Genomic DNA, 26246 nt, shown 5'->3' on the forward strand with positions numbered 1-26246 from the left:
GCCTGTTCCCCAATGAGGGGCCGGGACACCTATGTCTTCATGGCAGCCAGAGGTTTGTGGGAGTCTGCTAGGAGACTTCAGCACTGTAGACATCGTGAGGCCACCCCAAGTCTCAGTTCTACCGTGAGATGAATCTTGGTAGATCCAGGCTGGGGAGCCTGAGACAAGGGGGTGCTCTCGTCCCATCACCTCCAAGGTCTGGTAGCCATCTGTCATACAGAATGAGCAAAGACATGTCTCCCCCACTCTGCACCTGCTAGCAGGTTCAGATCTATCTTCTACGTCTGGAACCTCACAAGTCCTACAAAGAGGGGAGATGGGGCAGTGAGAGGTGTCTTGCTGGAGCTGGCTCCCCATGATCCTTGGAGTATAGGTCCACTGAACCAGAATTCCTGGTACCCTGCAGGCCCCTGAGCCCTGTCCACCCCTCCTGGACTCCCCTCTCTCTGCTCTGGTCCACACTCTGGCCTTATCCCCATCCCACCTTCCCCCAGATTCCCCTCCATGAGGGTGCCTTGAGTAGGTCACAGCCTTAGTCCCCACAGCTGTGAAATGCAGACAAACCCCCGCTCTAAGTGATAGAGACCTGTTCTGGGAAATTCAGGGATTCAGGATCAAGGGCATCTGTCAAACACCAAGTGGGTACTCAACAAGTCATATTCAACCTTTTCTGCATCTTGTACTGAAGCTCCTGGAGCCCAGTTTCCAACCTGAGTCCTCCTGACCCCTTGAGCTGAGACTGATGCCCTCTCCCATCTCCCCACCAGTCTCCTTCCCACCTGTGTGGTTGGCTCCTGCTATCCTTAACTTCCTCCACCCTCCTTAAGTCCTCCTCTCCCAGGACTGGTCAGTGGCTCCCACCTTGATTCCATGGAAACAGCAACTATGATCACCTGCCTTTCCCCATGTCTTGGCCTTGCACTGCCCTCCTCCAAACTTATGTGGTCATGTTGGGCTCTTTCCTGCTAGGCTGACCGCTCTGCTCTTAACCCTGAGCAGGCTGTGAGTGTAAAAGTTTCCCTGGCTTTCTAGGTCAAGATGGACTAAACACACATCTCACTTCGTTCAGAAACCCACTGAAACAACAGGGAAGAGTATGTTTAGAACATAAATCCATAAGTATGAGGATGGAGTAGGAGGTGTCAGGCAATGGCATTCTGAAGCTAGGATTGGATGGGAATGGGTGGACTTTAACTGATCTGGTGAGAGCCACATACAGAGTCGGCACTGGGGCAAGTGGAGGGTGGCCCCTGCAGGCTTATGCTGCAGAACTCCAGAGGGCTTGAAAACTAGCAGCCTTTCCCCTGAGCCGGCTTGGGCTACACACCAGAGAGTTTTCGTGATCACTGGCCTCTACCTAACAGCTCCCACAATTACCCAGGTGTCACTTCTGGTATCTGAGCTCTCAAGGCCTACATCTCAATCTTCACACCCACGTGTGCCCCAGCCTACAACAGGCAGGCAGCGATTCCTGCCATGGAGAGCACAGACCACTTCACTGAGGATTAACATGTGCTATTCCCCTTTTCCAGGTTTCCAGCTCTTAAGATGCCTGGGCAGCACCTATAGCCCCTGACATGGGGTGGATTGCACTTCCCAGAGGTTCAGTGCCATCTGCGTTTATCCTAATTCCCGTGGAAGCACTTTTGATTCTTTTTTTTTTTTTTTTTTTTAAGATTTTTTATTTATTTATTTGAGACAGAGAGGATGAGAGAGAGCACATGAGAGGGGGGATGGTCAGAGGGAGAAGCAGACTCCCCGCCGAGCAGGGAGCCCGATGCGGGACTCGATCCAGGGACTCCAGGATCACGACCCGAGCTGAAGGCAGTTGCTTAACCAACTGAGCCACCCAGGCGCCCCACTTTTGATTCTTGAGACATTGAGGACTATACTTCCAAAGCCTTTGCCACTCACTTTCCCTTGGCCCACAGACTATAGTTCCACAACGATCAAGTAACATTTAAAGCCCCTGACACAGTACACAACACTTTCCTGAAACCAGCAAAAGCATCCTCCTGCCTACAGCTCTTTTGGCCCCTAGGACACTGGACTTTATCTTCCAGAGGGCTCTGATCTGCTCCACACCCCACCCCACAGGACTTGCATCAGGGTTTTGCAGGTGCACTCTGCCAAGGACACTCTTTTCCCAGTTACTTGCTGCTCCTCCTTCTCGGCTTAGCCCAATGTCCTTGTCATATCACCATGATAGCACTTCTCCTTACACCTTCCTGACCATATCAACATCTGCTGGCCTGGGGTCAGCCCATCAGGGGCCACAAAAAGACCTATAGATAAAATGAACCTCATCTCTCAATCCTGGAATGACTTTGAGGCCGCTGGCTCCTCCCGCACTGGTGGCCTTGCCTAGACAGAGCCATTCCCTGAGGCTGGTAGGGAGATGGGGGACCCTGAAGTAAGGTCTCTGGAGGCACTAGGCCCTGAGTTCCTTGCTTGTTCTCCATCCACTGTTGGGGAGGAAGAATTTCTTCTGCCCTTCAAGGTCCTTCTGGCTTGACTAAGAATCAAATTGACATGAGACATGTTAACAGGAGAAAATAAAATTTAATTTGGTACATATGGGGAATATGTACACCCATAAAATTCCAAAAACAGGCAAAATGAGGTGTACATGTCATACTGAACTGAGAAAAGTATAGGGAAAATACTGAGAAAAGTCCAGGAATTCAATAGGAAATAATGTAATTTAAAGGAAAATGAAAGAGTAAATATTTGGTAAACAAACGGTCTTTGGGCCATTAAGAAACAAGAGGACACAGGAATTTGATAAAAGAGGTCTTGCTAAATTCCTCCCTGTCATTATATAGTTATCTGTGGGGTAGATAAAGAGCTTCTGAACTGCTGGGGTTTTTTGTTTTTTTTTTTAAAGATTTTATTTATTTATTTGAGAGAGAGAATGAGATAGAGCATGAGAGGGGGGAGGGTCAGAGGGAGAAGCAGACACCCTGCTGAGCAGGGAGCCCGATGCGGGACTCGATCCCGGGACTCCAGGATCATGACCTGAGCGGAAGGCAGTCGCTTAACCAACTGAGCCACCCAGGCGCCCTCTGCTGGGTTTTTATTGCTTTTAACACAAAATAATCTTTATGCCAAAGGGGCCCATCTTGGGGCTACCTGCCCTTGGCCCCTACACATATAGACATCTGTGTATACATCCAAGTTTATTCTCACTCCGTTACTGGGCCTAGCATCATCTCACTCTCTGCAACAGGGCTTATAGCCGGGCTAGGATTCATGATGATCCTCAGCAGGTTTGGGGTGGGGGGAGGTGACCTGCAAATGGTAGTGGTAGTCAGCATTGGGCACTACCACTTCAGATGTCCTGTGGACTGGCCAAATAGTCAGAGTCTCCAGGTTCCATTGCACACAGCCTGGTACACGTCCACCGTGAGGGGCCGGAAGGCCTTGGCCTGGTTGTCCAACACGAACAAGGGATCAGCAATGATGCCTACATTGAAGCCCTCACGCGCCAAACGTGACTTCACCAGTTTGAATGTGCTTGTGATTGCCAGGGTGTCCTGCAGGGGCAGTAAGCATAACCCGACTGTGAGGCCCTGGCCAAGACCTCCCATCCACCTACTTCTGCCACCCTGAGCTCACCTGGATACGGATGAAATGGGGTGCAGCATAGGCAGGGAGCCAAGTGCGGACATGCTGGTACATCCTCTGACCATCGAAGGTCTGGCCGGGGACCAGCTGCACGGCAGCCATGCCCACCTTGCCCTCACAACCTGGGGAACACGCCAGTCATTCTCAGATCACCCAACTCACAGTGCCCATGGCTGACCCTCTCACTTGGCCCATCTCTGCTCACTGGCTGTACCCCAACAGCTCTCCCACCTGTAAAATCTGGAAAACACCCCTCTGCCCACAAAGCTGTTGGAGGTTTAAAATGAGGCAGATCCTCCACACCTGGTACAGACACACCGTAGACGTTCACCTCCTGCAGGAAGTCCACGAGTGACAAAACGCTCTCCACCTCCCGCGTGGACACGTTCTCACCTTTCCATCTGTGGGGTTGAATCCAATGCCAGTGAACGCAACCGTGGCAAAGCGGAGGCCCCGCCTCTTGCCCACCAAGCCCCTCCTCCTGCAAGATCTGATAGGTGGTTCTGCCCAACTCCGGCCCCTTCAGGACCGAGAAGCCACGCCCCTCTGGGTCCGGAAGTCCCGCCTCCTCAGCCTGGCTCCCTCAAAGGACCAGGAAGCCCCTGCCACCCGTTCTCCCAGTCCCGTCCGGGACCCGACCGGAAGGTGTCCCCGAGGCGGTCGCGAAAGTAAAGGAAGCCTTCTTCGTCCATGGTCAGCACGTCGCCGGTGTTGAAGTAAACGTCACCCCTGCGCCGCACATTCCGCACCAACTTTCGTTCCGACAGCTCTCGCGCCCCGCGGTAGCCCACGAAAGGTTGGTGGCTCAAGACCTGGGTCAACAGAAGCCCCGCTTCCCCTGGGGGTAGGAGTTGGAATTAGGGCATTAACCATGGCCAAGAACGGCACAACCCACCAGCCCCCGGCCGGGGGTTACCAACCATGGTGAACTCTTCATCACCGAGACCCTGCCAAAGAAGAGACAGAGAGAGTCCTAGAGATAAAGATGGGGGAGGGGAGACAGAGACTGGGAGACAGGAGACATTGGGGGGCCCACTAGAAATAGAAAGAGGATAACAAGGGAAGGACACGGGACAGAGACAAATGGTGGTGGGAAGAAAGAGATATGGCCAAGACCGCGCATGGCCCCAGGAGAGAAGACCCTAGGAGAAGGTACTGGACAAGAGACTGATGCCTGGGAGGACATGGCTTCCACAAATGGACACCCAGAGACCCAGTAAAGCAAGAGATTGAGGCAGAGGAGCCAGGCAGAGCTGAGAAGCTGAGAGGCAGAGGGTCCCAGGCAGTGGTCAGACGAGGTGAGGGCAGCAGACACCACCACTGGGCACTGACCTCAAGGCTTTGGGCAGCTTGTTCCAGCCAAGGACCAGATGGCCCCCGCCCTTCCCACACCCAGGGAAGGTTTCCCAACCCTTGTACCTGGCCCCACAGGGACACACAATCCCTGATTGTCCCTGACAGGCTCTTCGGCCTCCGTGTCGAACTGTACAAGCTCAAAGGGGGACAGCATCTGAGTGGAGGGTGGGGAAGTGTCAGTAGAGGTCCTGTGGGCTCAGCCTCAATCAGGGCCACCGTCCCACCCAACCCACTCACTCGAAGCAAGCAGCTTATCTTGCCCAGGGCCCCACAGCGCCCTGGATAGTTGACGAAGCCAATGTTGCCTTCTGTAGAGCCATAGCTTTCCAAGATCCGAATGGGGCCAAAGCGCTGCTGGAAGGACTTCCACACATCTGCCCGGAGTCCATTGCCCATTGCTAAGCGGACTGTATGTGTCTGGTCCTCTGGTCGCTGCAGGGACATCCCAAGAAGGGTGAAGAGGAGTGTGCCCTAGAACCCTTACCTAGGAAGGCTATCTCTTGGTCTTTACCTGAGGAATTACCTGGGAGGTGATTGTGGGGGGGCATCTATACCTAGGAAGTCTACCAAGGGTTCTTACTTGAGAGTAGTTACCTGGAGTCTGTACTTGGAGGGTTACCTGCAGAGGTTACCTGGGGGTAAGTTACCTAAAAGCCTTACCTGAAGGGATACCTAGGGGTGACTGGAGGCCTTATCCAGGGCTTACCTAGAGGAAATATCTAGGATCTTATATAGGGGTAGTACCTGGAACTTTTACCTGGGGGGAGGTTACCTGGAGGGGTTACTTAGGGGCCTTTACCTGGAGGTAAACTGGGGAGTGACTTGAAGTTTCACCTTGGGGAGACACCTTGGGGCCTTACCTGGAGGTAGTTACCTGAAGCATTTTATCTGGGATCCATACCTCATTGCTGATAAGTTCACATCTAGTGAGTTTACCCCGAATCACCCTTTGTTCTAGGCACTTTATATATGTTTTATTCTCACAAATACCTCCTTTGAGTTATTATCCTCATTTTCCAAATGAGGACATTGAGGCTGAGAGAGGTGAAGTCACCTGCCCAAGGTAGCACTGCTGATCATCATAGAAGCCATGATTGGAAACCTTGTGTGGGATGCGTTAACTGTGGCTGTTGCCTGGGGTGTTTTACCTAAGGGACCTTGCTTGAGTCCTGTACCTGAATCTCTCTGAAACCTTTACCTGAGATGACATCTAGGATCATACCTGAGGTGTTCACCATGGAGCCCTAATCTTAGCCCCTCACCTGTGGAGTGTTACACAGGTACCGCAGGACCTCACCCACATACAGGATCACAGTCACACCATGCAGCCGACAGTCATCCCAGAAGCGGGAAGCAGAGAACTTGGGGGCCAGGACACAGGTTGCTCCTGAGTGGGGAGAGGAAAGGGTTTCAGGTCATGCTTCCATGCCACTGTGATAAGCTGCTTTGATCACCTAGCTGTGGCCCTTTGAAGCACAGGATTTGGAGCTCATCTGTGTGTCCCTGACCCAGCTAGGACCACCCACATAAGAAGAGCATAGGTGCACATGGGTTTGCATTCTATCTCCAGAATGTGTACCAAGCTCAATGCTTGGTACAAAGTGAGCACTGCTAAATAAGGGCTATGAATATTAATCACTCTTGATTATGATAAATGTTTTATGAATGTCTAGCTGGGCAGATGGATTGGTGGTGGCATAGATGGATGGGTGGGTGGGTGAGGAGGTAGGTTAGTAGATGGATGCGTGAGTTGGTGGAAGGATGTCTTGAAGGATGGACACGTGGATTAATAAATTTTACAGGCCACTACTTATCACTCCAGGAAAGTGACCCTTTTTTAGCTGATCACCTCCTCTGCAGCTGGCTTTGTGGAAAGCACTCTCCCTACCTCAACCCTAATCCTCAAAAAACCCTGCAAGCTAAATATTATCATCCCTGCACCCAAAGGGACAATTGCTCGTGTGCCTGGTGAGGTAGCAAGTGTGTGTCTTCTTTGAGGCTGTATTTTTGGCAAGGAGGTAAAAAACAATGCCTTCTGTGTGAAAATGGATGCTGGCCTTGAAAGTGACAACTTTGTTTGCAACCCCTGATGAAATGCCTGATTCAGGAAAGGTCTTCAAGAGCTGGTAAAACCAGGGGGAAGGTTGACAGGGAGTTTTCCAATTAAAGCCCCCCAATGTGTAGATTTGTCTGATTGCTACATTGTACACCTGAAACTACTGTAACGTGTCAACTATACATACATACACACATACATACAGCTCCCCAATTCATCTTAGCCTCTCTAAGGTAGGGTAACAGTTATGAGCTGCCTTCCATGTGATGTGTTAGGAAGTATAATGCATCCCACCAAGGTTCTTGCCACCAATAATTGAACGGAATCTAACGTCTCTAGAGGAAATTTCCAGTCTAACAAGAAATGCAGGGGAAAGAGGAGCAGAGAACAAACAAGCAAGTACAGTGAGGGGACTTTAACTGTAAAAAGCAAAACAGAAAAAAACAATTAGACATGTCATTGGGGGAATTCAAACATGACCTGTGCAACAGATGATATTAGAGTTACTGTTAATTTTGTCAGATGTGATTATCACTATGGTGACAGTTCTTAAGTCCTTGTATGTTAGAGATACATACTGAGTACTTACAAACAAAAAGATACAGTGTCTAGGATTTGTTCTAAAATAATTGAGAAATAAAGAGGGGAATACATATGAAGAAAGATTGGCAACATGTTAACAATTGTCCAGGGTGGGTGAGGATATGTGAGACATCATCAAACTATTTTTTCTACTTTTGCTTTACTGTGTATGTTTGAAAGCAAAATGCTGATGGTGGCTGAAGCTGGATGGTGGGTACATGAGAATTCATGTAGAAATATTTAGAAATTTGTATGTGTTTCAAAGTTTGTTTTTATAAAAACTCAAAAAGAAAATACTGGAGAGTTCCCAGTCTGAATTGCTAGTCAGGTGTCCAGGAAGATAGCCCAATGGAATGCTTGGTGAACACCTAACCCTCACTGACCATCCCAGCACTCATATCAGCTTGTCACTTTCTGACAACAGCAAAGCCATTAGGGACTAAGTGACCAAGTCTCTGCCCAAGTAGCCTTGGGGCCTGCTGCTGTGTGTCCTTTGTCAAAGGTAAGAACTTCGGTGCTGGGTAACCTGTGGGGCCTTGTTACCCTGAAAGCTCCACCCTGACTTTGAGTCTGGAGGTCCCGTAGATTGGAGGGGTCTTCAGAAAAGGGCTTACCGAGCTCCAGGCAGCTGAGGACCCCAAGGATAAACCCCATCACATGGTACAGAGGCAAGACTGTGTAGACCACGTCATCAGCTGTGACCCCACCCAGGGACAGCATCTTGCACATCTGCAGCAGTCGCTCATGCGTGACAATGGCCGGCTTTGGGAGCCCTGGGGAATGGAGTGGGAAGGGTGGGTGGTGAAAGGACAGCACATAGGAGTGGGTCTCCGTGGTCAGGGGCTTGAGGCTCTTAGGAGGTGTGCAAGTATGGGGATTAGTGGGTGGGCTCAGGGAAGAAAAATTGGATTTGGGGTTCAGAGGGTAAATTCCAAAGCTCAGGTAGGGTTTCAGTGGCTGTTTACTGGGCAGAGGCAAGATTCTGGCACTGACCAGTCAAAACACATTGGGGGTCAGAGTTCAGGCCAAGTGTCACAATCAAAGGGTAGGATGGGTTTCAGAGGTCAAGTTTGAGGCACATGTCAAGCTTGGGGTTAGGGCAGCATTAGGGTTCAGAGGTCAGGGCTAGGGTTGCTGGGCACCCTCACCAGTGGTCCCTGAGGTGTAGATAAACAGGGCAGGACTCTGTGGTGTGATCCCAGCACGTAGGTCAGTGGGCACAGGGTCGGTGGGTGCAACATCAAGAGCAGGCCCCAGAGCCCCCACTCCTGGTGTTGGGGAAGAATGGCTGAGGTAGAAGCATCGGATGTTCTCTGCCTGTAGCTTGGGAAGTACCTCTTCCAGGTTCTCCCGGAGGTCTGCAGGGACAGGTCAGAAGAGAAATTGGGGAGAGGCCCACATTTGAGGTCAGGAGGGGAGACCCGAGACCCAAAGATAGAGCCCCATAATTAGTATTTGTTGGCAAAAAGGATTAAAACAGGGGCGCCTGGGTGGCTCAGTCAGGCTGAGCCAACTCTTGGTTTCAGCTCAGGTCATGGTCTCGGGGTCCTGGGATCGAACCCTGAGAGCACTGCATGGGGCTCTGCGCTCAGCGGGGAGTCTGCTCAAGGGTTCTCTCTCCCTCTTCCTCGGCCCCTACCCCTGCTCACTCTCTAACATAAATAAATAAATAAATCTTTTTTTTAAAGATTTTATTTATTTGACAGAGAGAGAGCACAAGCAGCGAGAGAAGCAGGTTCCCCACTGAGCAGAGAGCCTGACGTGGGACTCAGTCCCAGGACCCTGGGATCATGACCCGAGCTGAAGGCAGAGGCTTAACCCACTGAGCCACCCAGGTGTCCCTAAAGTAAATAAATCTTAAAAAAAAAAAAAAGGATTGAAACAAACATGAAAAAAAACCTCTGGTGCCCTCATAATTACTTTCCAGCAATTAAGCTTTGACTGTAATTGCCTGTGAGGGTAGGTAGGAAGCAAGGATCTCCTTGCCTAGCCCCCCACCAGGACCCTCTGTCCTCTTCTAGCCTCTGGGTTCCTCACCTGGGTCCACCACCAGCAGCCGAGCCCCAGAGCTCAGCACTGAGTGCACCAGGGGTGCTCCCCGGCCATGCGGATTGATCCAGGCCACGGGGCAGCCCAGCTTGGCCAATCCCAGCCACAAACCCAAGGCCGGAATGGTCTGGGCGTCCAGCACCAGGAGGGCAGCCGACTCCCCGCCAAGCAAGCCTGTGAGGCCGCCCAGCTCGGCCTTCAGGGCCCACACTGCCTGGCATGCCCTGTCGTCCAGCTCCCTGAAGGTGACTGAGCGGCTCCCTGGCCCCTTCCACACCAAGGGCGTGCGACCCGGCTGTGCTCGTGCTCGTCGCTCGAAGGTATCCACAAAGGTGTCGGGCGGGTGGCGTCTCATGCGCACTCTGACAACCAGGCCCAGGCGGAGGATCCTGGCAATATAGGCCATATCTGCAGGCAGCCAGCGCAGCCCTGGGGGCGGCCGTGCGGGCAGCAGAGCCAGTGTGAGCGCCGCGGCTGCCAGACTCAGCCAGTGGGGCATCCAGGGCCAGAGCCAGGGCTGCGCCAGCAGGGCCAGGCCGAGCAGCACGCAGAAGATGGAGTCTCCCAGGAGCCAGCGCAGTGCCAGGGCCACAGCCGCAGGCCACGGGGGCTGCCCCAGAGCCCACAGCACCAACAGTAACAAGGCTAGTCGCAGCCAGATGCCCATGGCGCCCGCTCCCTCCTCAGAGAAGTGTCCACAGACTGCTAGTAACTTCTGCCAGGGGCTGCCTGGCCCAGATCTCTGACCCCTTAGTCCCGCCCCCACCCCCACCCCCTGACAGTGGCCCTGGAGGTGTTGACAGCAAGGCTTCTGGCCTCAGGACTCCACCCCCCAGCCCTTTTTAACCCGACTTGTTTCGCTGTGCCTACCTCTAGCCAGGTATGTGCCTGGCACTCCGCAAATAGTTGAAGGAACAAAATCAGTGCCTAAATTCAAACCCAGTTCTGATATCCCCACCCCCTCCCATATGCTGGGCTGAGTCTGCCCCACCCCCTGGCATCCATGGGGTTCAGGAGGCTAAACTCCCCCCGCCCAGAACGTGGGCAATGGTTGGACCGGAAAGCCTTAGCCCTTCACCTCTGGGAGGCAGTCACAGAGGGGGAGCTCAGAGAGGCGGTGCCATTGACCTGGGAGCCCGCAGGTCTTCAGTTCAAACCCCTCTCCTCCTGCTCCAAATCCTTAAGACAGGATGCCCAGGGTCAGGTGCCGCCAATGCTCTGGAAGCAGAAGAGTGGCTGCTTTCTGGGCTGGCAGCCGAACTGATGCGGAGTCTCGTGACACTGGTTTGCTACGAGGGATCAGTACCTTCAGCCCCCTGGTTAGCAGCCCAGGGGTCCTGGCTGCTTCTCCCCTTTTGCCCCACCCCCCGCCTTACACTTCAGAACTTACCCGCCAGGGTAGGCATCCTGGAGCTCAGATCCCCACATGGCAGCCTGGCCTCAAAGACTCCCTGGACACCTTCCCCACCACCCCAAAGTAAGGTGCTCAACCATCATGCCCATCAGGTTGGGGGAGGGGAAGCCTAGAGTCCAAAGGGCCTTGAGATTCCAGCGGGAAGGGCCTCGAAGTCTGCATCTTTCCCACATATGGCTTCTTTCTTCTAGATGCACCTCAGGGCTGGCCTGTACCTCTCCCCATAGGACGAAGGGCTCTAGAAGAGTCAAGTGCCAGTCATATGTGCATCCCACTTCCTCCTGGAGAACAGAGGCATGAGCGGCCAAGTGGATCATCCTGTCTCTGCCCAGGGAGCCTGGGAGGTTAGGGTTAGCTGCCCAGGGACGGGGGCACTGAGCCCCGAGGCCCACAACCAGTCTGTGATGATGAGAAATGCACGGGTCTGGGAGCTCACAGCTTCCGAGTTTGGAACCCATGGCCCCAGTATTTTATTAGAGAGTGGGAGTCCCAAGGCCCTGTCCCAGTCCATGATGGGTCCACCTGAGCCCCCTAGACGCCAGACTGAGGAAGGGGTACGGTGGGGAGCCAGGGATCATGCCCAGCTCGACACTGGGGCAGAGGAGCAGCTCCAGAACCCACCCCACTCAAGCCACAAATCTTGGGCCTGGCCCAAGGGTCTCTGAGTTTAGACTGGAGATGATCCAGTTCTCAGGGGTGGTCGGGTCCCTGACCAAACCCAGCCCCAGCCTGCCACCGTCAGGAGGGTCTAAGTACGAGGGAGGAGAGGAGTAAGGCAGGCCGGACCCCTGGTCAGGTCTGGGGGAAAGGGTGGAAGCAGAGGGAAGGCCTGCGCTCTGGGGAAAGTGTGGTTTGGTGGTGGGAATGTGGTCCGGGCGTCTAGGCAGGGATGTTACCGGTCCCGCGGTGGTTGTGGCCTAGTTCCACGGGACGTCCCTAACCCGGCAGAGGGTGGCCTACTGCGCGGGATCGTGGTCAATCCTGCGGTGGGCGTAGCCAGGCCCAGAACTGGATCAGGGCGCAGGGTGCGCGGCCAGGTGGCGCTCGAGCAGCGCGCGGTGTGAGAAGACCTTGCCGCAGGCGGGGCAGGGCGCGCGCTCGGGCCGGTGCGTGCGCATGTGCACGTTGAGTGAGCTCTTCTGCGTGAAGCGCTTGGCGCAGACAGCGCACTGGAAGGCGCGCACGCCTGTGTGTGTGACCATATGCTTCAGCAGGTAGTCGCGCAGTGAGAAAGATCGCCAGCACACGGCGCATTGGTGGGGCTTCTCCCCTGTGGGCGACAGGGCGTGCCGCGCACGTATGTCAGCTGGGAAGGGGCCCCGCCCCGGGAATCTTTGTCTGGCAGGGACTCCCCTCTCCTCCCGGGCTGCCCATCAACCCGGAATCCCCCTGTCCATTAGGGACACTCCCTTCCCTCCCGGACCTTCCTGCCCAGCAGGGACACCGCGTCCCCCCCCCCCCCCGCCGCGACATGACCCAGTATTTCTCCCCACTCAGCGGGGACGCCCCTTTCCCAGACCCTTACCGTCCTACCGGGATACCACTGTCAGGCGCCCCCAATTCTAACAGGTACCCTCCCAACAGGGAATCCTGCTGGTCTGGGACATCGTTGCCCATCGGGACTGACCACTGGGGTCTCCCCCCACCTCCAGGGACTTGCCCTCCCTCCACTCCTGCTATGCCCCTGGAGCACTCTCTGATCGCTGGCCACCATTCTGGGGACAGTCTGGCAAGGCCCGCTAGGCTTACACTGGGAGAGACACAGGCACACGTGCCCCTTCCTACTAGAAGCCCCTGTTGCCCAGAACCTTCGTCTGCTGGCACTTATAATGTACCTGGGGGTGACAGTGCAGGCTGTGTGGCCCTTAAAGTCATCAGGTATTAATAAAAAACCTATCTCAGTGGCAGAGGACAGCAGGGCAGTGCCTGGGCAGGGGTTCCCGCAGACCAACCAGGCCTGGCACCTGGCTACAGAGGCACAAAGCTGGCAAATCTTGGTTCGTACCACCTTGGGCCCCTGGCAGCTCTCCACAGGCTCTCTACCTATGCCTGTATCCTCTCCCTTTCATCTCCAAGACAGCCAGGTGGGGATTTTACACTGTAAATCCCATCTCAGTCACTCCTCACCTCAGAACACTGATGCCCTCCCCACCATTCACAGTGAAATCCCAAATTCCTGGCCCTGCAGAACTCCCCATTCCACTCCCACAGGATTTCCAGCCAAATCTGTGCTTTTCCTAACAACATCCAGTTCAGCCCTGCTAGCAGTCTTTGACATTCCATACCCCTGTCCTCCACCTGAGCCCCTAGGGAGAACCCCACACACTCCGCAACACACCCAGGACCTGCCAGCCACCACCTCAGGCCCTAGCTCCACAATCTCCACTGGTCCAGCCTAGCACTCTGTCTCTCCCTCAGCCACTGCAGAGCACCTCCCAGACCAGCTGAGGTCTTAGGGGACCTCTCCATGGTCTTCAAGGAGCTCCCCTTCCCTCCCTCTGCAGCTGCGGGGTCCCCACTATGCAGCCCCACCTCCGTCCTCCAGCGCTGATCAGGGCACCTCTCTGCCTACTCTGCACGCTTTCCCTAGGCCAGCGAACTCACCCTCCCTCACATCCAGACCCAGCCACCGGACCCACAGACAGCCAGAAGACCCAGGAGGCTCCCTGCAGCACTGCTCCCCAACCTGGCTATATATCCCTGCCAAGGCTCTTTTCCTCCTGATCATCCCAAGCTCCATCGCGGTGAGTAAAGGCTTCACTGGCAGCTTCCCAAAAGCTCTGGGCAAGTTCCTGCTCCCTAATGCAGCAGTAGGATTCCCCCTGCACCACTAAATCGAGGTAGGGGATGCAGGAGTGCCTGCTTCTCCATGTGGAGGGGCTTCCCCTCCCCCCTATACGTCGCACTGGGGGCTCAATTTCCAGGCTCCCCTGGGGTCATGAAACAGCATCAGAACCGCATGAGTGCCTCCACCCAACTTGCCCAGTGCCCAGTCCCCCCTCAGGCTTGAATCTCCAATGACCAAGGGGCTGGCTCAGAGACCCATCCCGGCTCACCCGAGTGGATGAACATGTGCTTGGTGTAGTTTTTCCGCGAGCTGAACGTCTTGCGGCAGTGACTGCACTCATAGGCAGGTGGCTCGGTGGCACCCGGGGCTCGGGCAGGGGTGGCCGAGGGGGCCACGGCGGGAGCGGCGGGCGGGGCCGGCGCCTCCCCTGGAGGCGCGCTGGGGGCCGCATCTGGCTGGAGCGCGGGGTAGAAGGCGGAGGAGAGTGCAGGAGCAGGGCCGGAGGGCGCGGGAGAAGGTTGCGCAGGTGGCCCAGGAGCGCCCAGATGAAACGGGAAAAGCGAGACTGGAGGCCCCGGGGTCTTCACGCCGGGGACGCGGGATCCGGACAGGACGCAGTCAGGCGGAGCCGGGGTCTCGGTGGGACAGGCTTCCGCGGCGGTGCCATCCTCATCTTGCCAAGCGGACACGTAGCTCTCCGGGAACACGTCCTCGGCAGCCGACGCCCCCCTAAGGAAGTCCCTCCCCGCGCCGCCGTAGTCAGCGAGGCCAGCGGGTGCAGGCGGCTCCTCGCACGCGCTGTCAGGGGCGGCGGTGAGGAAGCCGGCGGCGCAGTCGGGGAAGGGAGGGGGCGCCTGGCCCTCTCCCGGGCCGCCGCCTTCGCCGTCCTCGCCATCGGTTTCATCATCGGTCTCCTCGTCGCCATCGCCGCCGTCGTCCGGGGGCGCCGGTAGGGCGGGGTCGACGTCCGACCCCTCGGCCTTGGTGGGCGCAGTGGGCGCAGGCAGCTGCAGGCGCGCTGGCTGGCGCTGCTTGCGGCTATGCGCTGCACCGGGGTGGCCCGGAGGGCGCGCGGCAAGCAGGTGGCGCAGGCGGTGGCGTAGCTGCGCGGGTGCAAGAGGAGGGGGCACGGGCGTGGGTAGGGGTGCGGGCGCGCCCGGGACCGGCGCGCGGGCGCGGGCAATGATCTGCGTGCATTCGTCTATGACCGTCTGGATGCGCAGCACGGACGCGGCCGTGAGCACCTGCAGGGCTTCGCCCTGTGCCACGACAAGCGAGCCGCTGTAGAGGAACTCGACGAGCTGGCGCACCGTCTGCGCGGGCACCACCGGCGGCACGCGGATCTCCGAGTGGCCGAGCAGCAGCTTGTCCTGGAAGAAGGGCGAGCCGGCAGCCAACACACAGCGGTGTGCACGCAGCGAAGCCTCGCGGATCCTCACCGTCACGTCGCAGAAGTGACCGCCCAGCCGCTGCCCGTTGAGGGTCTCGAGCAGCGAGCGGGAGAAGTTCTGCAGGTGTATGTGGTGCACCGCCTCTGCCGCCGCCATCTGCACTGGATGAGGGGGTGTGGGCGGGGAGAGGGGGGTCAGCAGGGCACCCACCCCCTCCCCCGCCCCACTATCCCTGTCCCTTGAGCCCTTATTGCAGGACAGGGCCCGTGGGCGCACCACAGCCCCAGGCTTTGCGAACCTCAGCCCTCTCGAAAAGGCCTCTGGCAGTCCTGTTCCCATACACGGGACACAGGACTCACCAAACACCACCCCGTCTCCAGGGCCTCTGCAGCTCTGCCTCCGGAGCCCCTGGCACACCCCTGGAAGAAGGCTGGGAATACCAAAGCTCTGCCTCCCTCCCAGTCTTGCTTACTCCCCAGGGGAGAGTCCAGAGCTCAGCTTCCCCTATAGTAGCCCACCCACCAACCCTTCCCCTAATTCCAAATCCATAAACCTTCCCCAAGTCCCCCTCCCAGGGGGCAGCTCTGTGGAGAAGACTGCAGGGGCCCCCATACAGAACTGGCTGCCACACCTTACCCACTCCCTTCCCTGGCTGGCTGTGAATCCTCCCCAAGCAGCTTCTTTTTGATCTTCCTTTGCCACATCCCCTAAGCCTGGAGCATCCAAGGTCCTGTGGAGACCCAGGTCTGTTGGCTTGGAATTGGATTAACTAGTGTATACAGAGGTCTTCTTGGGGTGGGGTGGCACGCCCTGCCTGCCTCCTGGACTAAGCGATTCAGGGTGTGCATAGTCACAAAGGGTTGAGAATAAGTTGGGCACTAGCCTGGCAAGTGCCCCATAAGAGAAAGATACATGGTCTCTTGCCAACCCCAGCACCACAGGTAGGGAGGTACCTCTTGCAGCCTGGTGTTCTTGGAATCTCGATATGGCTTGTAGGGCACGCGGTGTGGGTGTGGCATAGAGAGGGGGCTTGCGTGGATCGTGCAGCGTGTGTGATTCGGAGGGCAAAGGTGGTGCAGCAGCTGCCTCCGTATCAGCATGATTCTTGTCAAAATTCTGACCTCCTAATTCCACTTAATTTGCCCACCCTCAGACACTGGAAGGGGGAGGGGATACCATCCCCCAGGGGACTCCGGGAATCTGAGAAGCTCTGCTACTTCACCCGCCAAGCAGGCACCATGCTCACTAGGACTCAGTCTTCCGTCTTTCAAACAAAGATGGGATACCTGGCTCATCCTGCACCCAGCCCACACGCACCTCCAGTCTAGGGGAGAACAGTCGGTCACAGGACGCACCCTGACACTCACCCACTCTCCACCAGCCTGGCTCAGGCTGGATCACACAGCCCCGGAGTGCAGCCTCTCTTAACCTTTCGGGTCTAATGGGGGTCTCAGACTCACCCCCCTCCGGTTCCTCATGCCCAAATCACCTTTCCTCTTTTGGGGCCAGCCCCTCCGTTTCTTGCATGCTCCACATCTCACCCTGAGATCACTTCGCACTCCGCCACTGCCCCGGTACCTCCGGCCGAGGCTGATGGAGCCATCTCCTTGTGATCCCCGCCCCCCGATCTATTCCCCACGCGACAGCCAGAGGGAGCCTGTTCAGACCTGACAGCTCGGGACCCTCCTGGGCTCAGAGCCCTCCATGGCGACGAATTAATTCTTGGCAACTCTTCAAACAAGCCAAGTCTTTGCACGTGCTGTTTCCTATGCCACAGCCCGTTCCCCGTCTTTATTCACCCACCGACTAGAGAACTTCAAATCCGTGCCTGGGCGATTGGGGCGGAAACTTGCGCATCGACCGTACCCTTTAAAGCCTGCGTCTTCCGACCCGCCCCCGCCCTGCTCCCGGTCTCTTATCTCTCGGTCCAGATGCCGCAGGGCCTTTTCGGCGCCTCAGAACAAAGGCCCACCCCCCCCCCCGGGTATGGCGCCGCAGTCTGGCCGCCACGCCTTTGCCCTCGCCGCACACTTTGCTCCAAGCACCCTCTCCCATACTCTGCTCAATTGCTCGCGCCCTACCCTGAACCCTGAGGCCCTCTCTGAGACGCTCGGGCTGCACCCGCTCCAGACCCCGGCCAGCCTGTATTTCCCGCCTGCGCGCGATCGCCAGAGCCATGCCCCCACCCTGCAGCGCCCCCTCACGTCCACAGCGTGCGCTCCAAGCCTAGCGCCGGTGCCCCTCCCCTGGCACGCCCCGGCCTGCCCGTGGGCCCTGCAGCAGGGGGATGCCCGCCAGACCCCACCTCCGGCTCCTCCTCAGGCACGCGGCCGGGACGTGGCCTTCTGCCGCTCACCGCCGACCAGGCCGCACTTTCGGGGGACGACGCCGGCGGAACCGAAGTCTGCAGCCGCGGTGGGGTTGGGAAGCGCTAGGTCAGAGCACGTTTCCGGTGTTTCTGTGGCGATCCGCCGCCGCGGCCAGGCCGCACTTCCTGCTCTAGTCAGAGTCGGAACTCAAGTCGCAGAGGCTCGGGCGGCGGGGCAGCGAGGAACGTCTGGGCCAGAGCACGCTTCCGGCGTTGCCCTAGGCACAGGGACGAGGCGGGGCCTGCGCGGTCCATCTGTGGGCCACGCCCCCGTGCGCTCGCCGCGGGGCTGCAACTACAGCTGGAGCACGGCGACGGAGGCTGGGAAGGCGGTCCGAAGCCTCAGGTAGGTCTCGGCTGGCTCGGACTGCGCTGCGACCCCCCTGTCTCGGCTGGCTCGGACTGCGCTGCGACCCCAGGTGACGGCCCTCTGCCCGCAGCATGAGTGGAACCAGCAGTAGGGCTTGTCCCTGGTCCGCCGGACTCCAGCCCTGCGTGCAGAGCAGAGACATCCCTGCAGCGTACCTCCACTCCCGCCCGTGGCTACGAGCGGAATGAGGGAGCAGACACCACCCCAGCCTCTGGCTCCCGCCTTCCGCCCCTGAGCCTGGGTCCCAGGTAGAAGGTGGAGGCAGCCTGTCTCTATGCCCCCTGCCTCCCCGCACACACACCAGGCCCGCCTGCCCCAGGGCGAGTAGTGAACAAAAGTATGAATGGATATTGAACTGAGTGCCTTTGCACGCAGCGCTCTGGGACACACCTCAGAACAGAAGAAGGGCAGGGGTGAGACGGGTAGTGCGTCTGCCAGGGCGGTGAAGATCAGAAGTCAGTTTAGGAGACAATATGTGGGAAGAGCTGTGCGGGCAGAGGAAACAGCCTCGGTTTTCAAGGACCTTGAGATGGGGCTGGTATCTAGGATCCTGTGAACCAGGCTAGAGGCTGGAGTGGTGGGCTGGCCTAGCTTTACACTTCGCTCATGGGGGCTAGAGGCAGGCAGGAGGACAAAAAGGTCAGAAGATTCCCTGAGACCTGGGTGGGCCCTATGCCTTGTGCAGCAGGTGTGGAATCCAGCATGGGGGGAGGGGGGCTGGCTTAGCCTCCAGTACGAGGACAAGATCAGAGTACCAGCCTTCCACCTTGGGCAGCTGTGTTGTGGATGTGTTGAAGGTCAGGAGGGGAACCACTGTCCCCACTGGCAGCCTATCCTGTGGCCCGTGCCCTGAGGAACCTAGTTAAACCCAAGTCTAATGGCCTCAGTGTCCTTCTTCAGAATCTGGACCTGTCAGAATGGCCTGCCCAGCCCCCTGGGTCTGCTCCATCCAACCTCAGTAGCCCCTCTGCAATCCTGTCATTCCTCATTCCTCAGGGCCTTGGTTCTGCCTGCCTCAAGGCTGGCACGTGCTGTTCCCTCTTTTTGTTTTGTTTTTTGTTTTTTTTTTTTAAGATTTTATTTATTTATTTGACAGAGAGAGACACAGCGAGAGAGGGAACACAAGCAGGGGGAGTGGGAGAGGGAGAAGCAGGCTCCCCGCTGAGCAGGGAGCCCGATGCGGGGCTCGATCCCAGAACCCTGGGACCATGACCTGAGCCGAAGGCAGATGCTTAACGACTGAGCCACCCAGGCGCCCCTGTTCCCTCTTTTTGTAGCATTCTCTTACATAGCTCAGCTGCCACTACTCCTCTGGGGACTCTCCCTGACTTCAAACCTCCCTGTCTTCTGTCTCAGGACCTGTAGAGGTGGGGGTCATCTGTGTCCCTCACCTTGACAGACACCTGCTGCTATTACTACTACCTAAACAGGAAGAGAGGTGCTAACAGCAGCTTCACCCTGTCCTGGGCCTGATTGCACAGGATTCTGGGACATTGTAAGTCCTCTCCTATAGGGGGGGCAGAATTCTAAAAGCGCCCACTCCAAGATCCCAGGCCAGGACTTATATACAGGGACTTATATACAGTCCGTGGCAGATATAATTAAGGTTACTAACCAGCTGACCTTAAAATGAGATGATCCTTGATTGCTTGGGTAGGCCCAAGGTAATCATAGGGCCTTTAAAAGCCGAGAGACTTGAAGTAGAAGGACTCCAGGGGCTTTGAAGCCGGAGGGGGCCATGTGACAAGAAATACATGGGGGAGTCTAGAATCTGAGAAGAGGCTCACATGACACCCAGCAAGGAAATAAGGACTTCAGTCTACACCTGCATGGGACTGGAATCTGCTGACTACCTGAAGGAGCCGGGAAGCTGGTTTTCCCCTAGCGCTTCCCGTAAGAGCCCAGCCCTGCCCAAAACCTGATTGCAGCCTCTGTGAGACCTGGAACAGAGGATGCTGCCTGGGTTTCTGACCTGCAGAACAGTAAGCTAATAGGTGGGTGTTGTTTTAAGCTGCTGAGTTTGTGGTAATTTGTTAAATAACAATAGAAAATGAATATAGCTGCCAGAGACTCAGGGCCTGCACACAGTAAGTTTCTGATAAATGCCACTGTTTTCCCATCTGATGAATACCTTCCCCTTGCCTCTCCCTTGCTGAATGCTTCATTTCTTTCTGCCTTACAAGCATTTATCAGCCGCGTTGGTGGTCTCATTACCCTATCGTACAAGCAGAGGGACTCGGGGGGTGGGGGGGGGGGAGAAAGGGAATGAATCATCCAGACACATGGCTGGAACAACATCAGGCAGGTAGAAAGGCATGTATGAGGGCTCTGAGGAGGGACGGTGGCCCTCCGTAAGGTGAGGAAAGTGAGACAATTGTGGGCTGAGCTGCTATGGGGATTGCGGAGTTGCGGGGGGAGAGGGGGAGGACTACATCCCATCTGCATGTTTAAAGGACCATGGGGAGGGCAGTGGATCTTGTGGGGCAGCAAACACAGGAGGCCACTCAGACCTCGGCAGGGAAAGCCAGAAGGGGACAGATTCAGGGTAGGAAGGAGAGGACATGGGTGGCTTCAGAGGAGGTCTTAGTGGATGAGGGTGAGATGGAGGACCTGGCCCAGTAGGAGGCAGGAGGGAGAAACACAAACTCTGACCAGTCTCAGGCAGCAAGGGAGGTGGGAGCTGCAGCCTCCAGTAACACAAGCCTGGAGGAGACGTGTATTTTGCTTTCCTCTCCTTTCCAAAGACCTTATCACTGTGGTTGTGGGGGCGTTTCGAGGAATACATAGTGTATCCAAGGACACAGGTTTAATAAGCCAAGGAGGGGTCAACGTGGCCTGCAAGTATGGGGGATTCTAGGCCACGTCCTAGAGTGTTAGAGGCAGTAGATGATGAGAAGGGGCAGATGGCACTGGCTGACGGACCATCAAGGGAAGAACCTGTGAGCTTGCAATGGTCACAGACACATGAAAGGAGAAGAAATTAAGCTACTCCTTGACTGGGCCTCCTCAGCTGCCAAGAGGCAGGAATCCCTGACCCACCCACCCATGCCTCACAACCACACACACAGCTTAGGTCAGAAGTCATAAGGTTCAGTCCCTGCTCCTGGCTCAGTCAGGGTTCCTAACCTCCCTCCACCCTCCATTACTGGCCAGCTTCTCACACAGGGTCTCCTTCTGTGGCAGCCACTGCCCACAGGTAAAGCACTGCTCAGGTCCCACTGTCTACAAGCCTAGCCCTACCCTACTGGGGCTGGATAGTGCCAGATGTGGGATGCAGGTTTCAAGATTCATTTTTTTTTTTTGAAAGATTTTATTTATTTATTTGAGAGAGAGAGAATGAGAGAGAGCACATGAGAGGGGGGAGGGTCGGTCAGAGGGAGAAGCAGACTCCCTGCTGAGCAGGGAGCCCGATGCAGGACTCGATCGAGGGACTCCAGGATCATGATCTGAGCCGAAGGCAGTCGCTCAACCAACTGAGCCACCCAGGTGCCCAGCAGGTTTCAAGATTCAAGTACACACCTCAGTTTTGCAGGAGCTTCCCCTTGGCCCAGGGGTTAGACACAAAGCACGTCTCTGGAAAAATGCTTCCTAGTACAAGGCAGATCGGGTAGAGACTGAAGGAGGTCCCAGGCAAGGCAGGTACCAGCTGCAGAGGGTTTAGCCCTCTTGACAAGCCTGAGGAAATGAGGAGCCCTTTGGGGTGGGGGAAGGGCAGTAATGGGATCCCATTTCTTTCTTTTTTTTTTTTTTTTAAGATTTTTATTTATTTATTTAACAGAGAGGGAGAGAGCACAAGCAGGCAGAGCAGCAGACAGAGGGAGAGGGAGAGAGAGAAGCAGACTCCCTGCTGAGCAGGGAGCCCGATGCCGGACTCGATCCCGGGACTCCAGGATCATGACCTGAGCCGAAGGCAGCCACTTAACCGACTGAGCCACCCAGGCGCCCCCAGGATCCCATTTCTATACCCATAAGGTTTTGGAAGCTTGGGAGAGGGCTGGAGGGGACCCAGACCCAGGCCCTGGTAGAGTGTATGAAGGTGATAGGAGCAGTGGGTCAGATAAAGCAAGGTGCCTACAGGACCTTACCAAAACAGAAGCATCCAGACAAGGATCAAGGACTGTTGAGGACGGGGTGGGGGTGGAAATGGGGTGAGGAATATTTGCAACACAGAGAGAAAAGGTTTAATTTGCTTTCATATGTAAACGACAAGAGCATCCTGCTAGTCTGTGGACAGAGACCTGAGGAAATCACAGGGGAAGTAGGAGACCTAAACTGAAATAATAATCACAATACCACAGCTGCCATTGTCACTTCTCCTGGGTCCCTGCACCGGGTCCTGTACTGGGCTCTTGATTTGATTTTGAAAAGTGAAAAAAAAACAACAAACACGAAGTATAATATAGCACACACTGGAGCACTCACATCCCCAAATCACCAAATGTTCTTGTTTTGTCCGTTTTTTTTTTTCTTAAAGATTTATTTATTTATTTGAGAGGGAGAGAGCACAAGCTGGGGTAGGAGTAGAGGGAGACAACGTCCAGCAGACTCCCCACTGAGTGTGGAGCCCAACGTGGGGCTCAGCCTCATGACCCTGAGATCATGACCTGAGTCAAAATCAAGTCAGACACTTAACCGGCTTATAGGCAAAGGAGAAAGCCCCTGGAGGTGGCACACCTGGGTACTAATGTTCCTTCAAGGCCTTTCGTCCCCACCCTGGTTTAACCAATCTACTGAAGCCAGATTAATGTTTCTGGTTTTGTTTTTTTTTTCACATGTAATAATTTTTTCATTTTTTATTATTTATTTTTTAAAAGATTTTTTTTTTTTAAGATTTTATGTATTTGACAGAGAGAGAGAGAGAGAGAGCAGGGGGAGAGGGAGAAACAGGCTCTCCACAGAGCAGAGAGCCTGATGCGGGGCTCGATCCCAGGACCCTGAGACCATGACCTGAGCCGAAGGCAGACGCTTAACCGACTGAGCCACCCAGGCACCCCTAAAAGATTTTATTTATTTGACAGAGAGAGACACAGCGAGAGAGGGTACACAAGCAGGAGAGGCAGGCTTCCTGCCAAGCAGGAGCCCGACGCGGGACTCGATCCCAGGACCCTGGGATCATGACCTGAGCTGAAGGCAGACACTTAACCAACTGAGCCACCCAGGCGCCCCTACATGTAATAGCTTTTTTTAAAGTTAAAGTTTACTTAATTTTTTTTTTTAATAATCACTACACCCATCCTGGGGCTCAAACTCAGCACCCTGAGAGCAAGAGTCCTATGCTCCTCCTGAGCCAGCCAGCTGCCCCAGGGGTTTTTATTTTTTTAATTTTATTTTTATTTTTTAAATTTTTTATTAGGGAGAGAGAGGATGGGGGGTGGGCAGAGGGAGAGGGAGAATCTTAAGCAGGCTCCCCACCGAGTGCAGAGCCTGACACGGAGCTCAATCTCACAACCCTGAGATCATGACCTGAGCCGAAATCAAGAGTCAAGGGTCAGATGCTTAACCGACTGAGCCACCCAGATGCCCCTCTATTTTAATCAACGTTCCTCAATCACTTCTCCTTGGAGCCCCCTGGGCCTAGAGGATTTGACATCTTCACACATCGACCATCCCAAGGTTGCCTCACCACTGAGGTGGCCCAACATAGCCTTACCTGCCTTTGGACACCAACTCTTTCATATAATTCTCCCATTTCCAGTGTACATAAAATCCAATCATTTTTAGTGGAGTTACCACGTGTGTAACCCTTAGCATTCTTCTGTTTTAGAACATTTCCATTGTACCCGATGAGATACTTCCACCCATTCACTGTGAGTTCCTATTCTCATCCCTGTCCCAGGCAACCACTAATCTAATGTCACTACAGAGTAGCCTGTTCTGGACATTTCACATTAATGGAATCATACAATATGAGGTCTGGGTCACTTTGCCTTAGGCTTCTGTGCCACCCAGATGTTGTTAAATTTGTTTAGTTAGATTTGTTCATTGTTTTCTGTCCAGGTGCCTTGCCCATGGCTTCTCTAAAAAGTATTTCCTTGCCATGGTGGGCAACTGAGGCAGAAGCCTCTCCAGTCCTGCTTTTACCAGCTGTCCTCCTGCTGGACCCTTGCCCTCCTTCATGACATGGTCTATTCTGCACCCTGCCCTCTTCGTGTTTGAGGCACTGTTCAACTCTCCTCTTTTAACAGGAGGATGCATCTGGGATGCCTGGGTGGCTCAGTTGTTAAGCGTCTGCCTTCGGCTCAGGTCATGATCCCAGGGTCCTGGGATCGAGCCCCGCATCAGGCTCCCTGCTCTGCGGGAAGCCTGCTTCTCCCTCTCCCACTCCCCCTGCTTGTGTTCCCTCTCTCGCTGTGTCTCTCTCTGTCAAATAAATAAATAAAATCTTAAAAAAAAAAAACACATGAGGATGCATCTTTTAAAAGCAAGGATGGCTTTTAAGGGGTGCCTGGGTGGCTCAGTCGTTAAGTGACTGCCTTCCGCTCAGGTCATGATCCCAGGGTCCTGGGATTGAGGCCCACATCGGGCTCCCTGCTCCATGGGGAGCCTGCTTCTCCCTCTCTCACTCCCCCTGCTTATGTTCCCTCTCTTGCTGTGTCTCCCTTTGTCAAATAAATGAGTAAAATCTTAAAAAACAAAAAAACCTTCCCTTTAAAAAATAAATAAATAAAAGAAAGGATGAGGGGAGCCTGGGTGGCTCAGTCGGTTGAGGTCCGACTCTTGATTTCAGCTCAGGTCATGGTCTCAGGGTTGTGAGATGGAGCCCCATGTTGAGCTCTGTACTCAGTGGGGAGTCTGCTTGAGATTCTCTCCCTCTTCCTCTGCCCCTCTTCCTGCTTGTGTGCTCTCTCTCTCTAAAACAAATAAATAAATCTTTTTTTTAAATTTTTTTTTAAGATTTTGTTTATTTGCGAGAGAGAGAATGAGAGACAGAGAGCATGAGAGGGAGGAGGGTCAGAGGGAGAAGCAGACAGGGAGCCTGATGTGGGACTCGATCCTGGGACTCCAGGATCATGACCTGAGCCGAAGGCAGTCGCTTAACCAACTGAGCCACCCAGGCACCCCTAAAACAAATAAATAAATCTTTAAAAACAACAGCAACAACAAGGATGGGGCACCTGGGTGGCTCAGACAGTTAAGCATCCAACTCTCAATCTCAGCTCAGGTCTTGGTCTCAGCGTTGTGAGTTTGAGCCCCATGCTGGGCTCCACACCCAAAATAAAAAACAAACCAAGGATGGTTTCCTAGTTGCCTGTCCTCTGAAGCTTCCTCACTCCTTAGCATGCCTGGTCCCCATCCCCAAGTCACCAGCTATCCACAAATGGGCCCTGACAGCTGATTTGTCTCTGCCAGGAACCCTTTCAGAACTGCTCAGGTTCCTTGCTCCCTGTTGATCCAGAAGTTCCAAGACATTTTGCTCAATTCAAAATAAAAACTTGGGGCGCCTGGGTGGCTCAGTTGGCTAAGTGGCTGTCTTCAGCTTGGGTCATGATCCCAGGGTCCTGGGATTGAGCCCCACATCGGGCTATCTGCTTAGCGGGGAGCCTGCTTCTCCTCCTCCCTCTCCATCTTCCTGCCACTCCACCTGCTTGTGCTCTCTCTCTGTCAAATAAATAAATAAAATCTTAAAAAAAAAAAACAAAAAACAAACTTGTACCCATTGGCAGTAACTCCTCATTTCCCTCTTCCCCCAGTCCCTGACAACCAATAATCTACTTTCTGTCTCTATGAGTTTGCATATTTTGGATATTTCATATAAATGGAATCATAATGTATGGTCTTTTGTGTCTGATTTCTTTCAATTGGTGTAATGTTTTCAGGTTCATCTATGTTGTAGTACGTATCAGTTCATTTCTTTTTATGGCCGAATAAGGCTCCATTGTATGGAAATACCACATTTATTTATCTAGTCATCAATTGATGGACATTGGGTTGTTTCCACCTTTGGCTACTGTGAATAGTATTGCTATAAATTCCTGTACCAGGATTTGTTTGAACACTTGTTCTCAATTCAATACCTATACTTTTTTTAAAGATTTTATTTATTTTAGGGGCGCCTGGGTGGCTCAGTCGTTAAGCATCTGCCTTCGGCTCAGGTCATGATCCCAGGGTCCTGGGATCGAGCCCCACATCGGGCTCCCTGCTCCGCGGGAAGCCTGCTTCTCCCTCTCCCACTCCCTCTGCTTGTGTTCCTTCTCTCGCTGTGTCTCTCTCTGTCAAATAAATAAATAAAATCTTTAAAAAAAAA

At 54.7% G+C, this 26246-nt stretch overlaps 2 protein-coding genes across 9 annotated transcripts; both read right to left on the reverse strand.

Moving 5' to 3' along the window:
• Positions 1-2542: 2542 nt before the first annotated feature.
• SLC27A5 (solute carrier family 27 member 5) lies at positions 2543-11354 on the reverse strand. Its single transcript, XM_006747775.3, has 10 exons — positions 9659-11354; positions 8770-8979; positions 8236-8394; positions 6246-6370; positions 5221-5415; positions 5047-5137; positions 4267-4465; positions 3931-4028; positions 3619-3749; positions 2543-3536 (listed from the first exon to the last, which is right to left on the reverse strand). Exons 1-10 carry the CDS (start codon positions 10335-10337, stop codon positions 3360-3362), a joined length of 2064 nt encoding a protein of 687 aa, XP_006747838.1. The 5' UTR covers positions 10338-11354; the 3' UTR covers positions 2543-3359.
• A 169-nt stretch (positions 11355-11523) lies between these two features.
• Positions 11524-17805, reverse strand: ZBTB45 (zinc finger and BTB domain containing 45). Of its 8 annotated transcripts, none has more exons than XM_031018700.2 (4): positions 17569-17805; positions 15900-15993; positions 14141-15424; positions 11524-12354 (listed from the first exon to the last, which is right to left on the reverse strand). In XM_031018700.2, the coding sequence occupies exons 3-4, from the start codon at positions 15417-15419 to the stop codon at positions 12098-12100; spliced, it is 1536 nt and encodes a 511-aa protein (XP_030874560.2). In that variant the 5' UTR covers positions 15420-15424; positions 15900-15993; positions 17569-17805; the 3' UTR covers positions 11524-12097. The 8 variants fall into 8 exon arrangements, with proteins under 8 accessions (XP_030874560.2, XP_030874559.2, XP_006747848.2 ...); XM_031018699.2 differs by lacking the exon at positions 17569-17805 and adding an exon at positions 17345-17414; XM_006747785.3 differs by lacking the exon at positions 15900-15993 and having other exon boundaries at positions 14141-15419.
• Positions 17806-26246: the final 8441 nt, after the last annotated feature.

The sequence above is a fragment of the Leptonychotes weddellii genome, chromosome 16 (genome assembly GCF_054177405.1).
Source record: "Leptonychotes weddellii isolate Sample4059 chromosome 16, ASM5417740v2, whole genome shotgun sequence".
NCBI lineage: Eukaryota > Metazoa > Chordata > Mammalia > Carnivora > Phocidae > Leptonychotes > Leptonychotes weddellii.

Bases quoted from the DNA above. Each gene is read 5' to 3' on its own strand.
- SLC27A5 (XM_006747775.3), bottom strand. From the start codon at position 10,337: ATGGGCATCTGGCTGCGACTAGCCTTGTTACTGTTGGTGCTGTGGGCT. The intron at 5,138-5,220 runs GTGAGTGGGTTG...CCCTCCACTCAG, and splicing joins AGATAAGCTGCTTGCTTCGA to ATGCTGTCCCCCTTTGAGCT. The intron at 3,537-3,618 runs GTGAGCTCAGGG...CTGCCCCTGCAG, and splicing joins CCCATTTCATCCGTATCCAG to GACACCCTGGCAATCACAAG.
- ZBTB45 (XM_081807792.1), bottom strand. From the start codon at position 17,441: ATGGCTCTGGCGATCGCGCGCAGGCGGGAAATACAGGCTGGCCGGGGT. The intron at 15,425-17,344 runs GTAGGGCGCGAG...CCCCTCATCCAG, and splicing joins AGAGGGCCTCAGGGTTCAGG to TGCAGATGGCGGCGGCAGAG. The intron at 12,355-14,140 runs GTGAGCCGGGAT...TGTCGCCCACAG, and splicing joins GCACATGTTCATCCACTCGG to GGGAGAAGCCCCACCAATGC.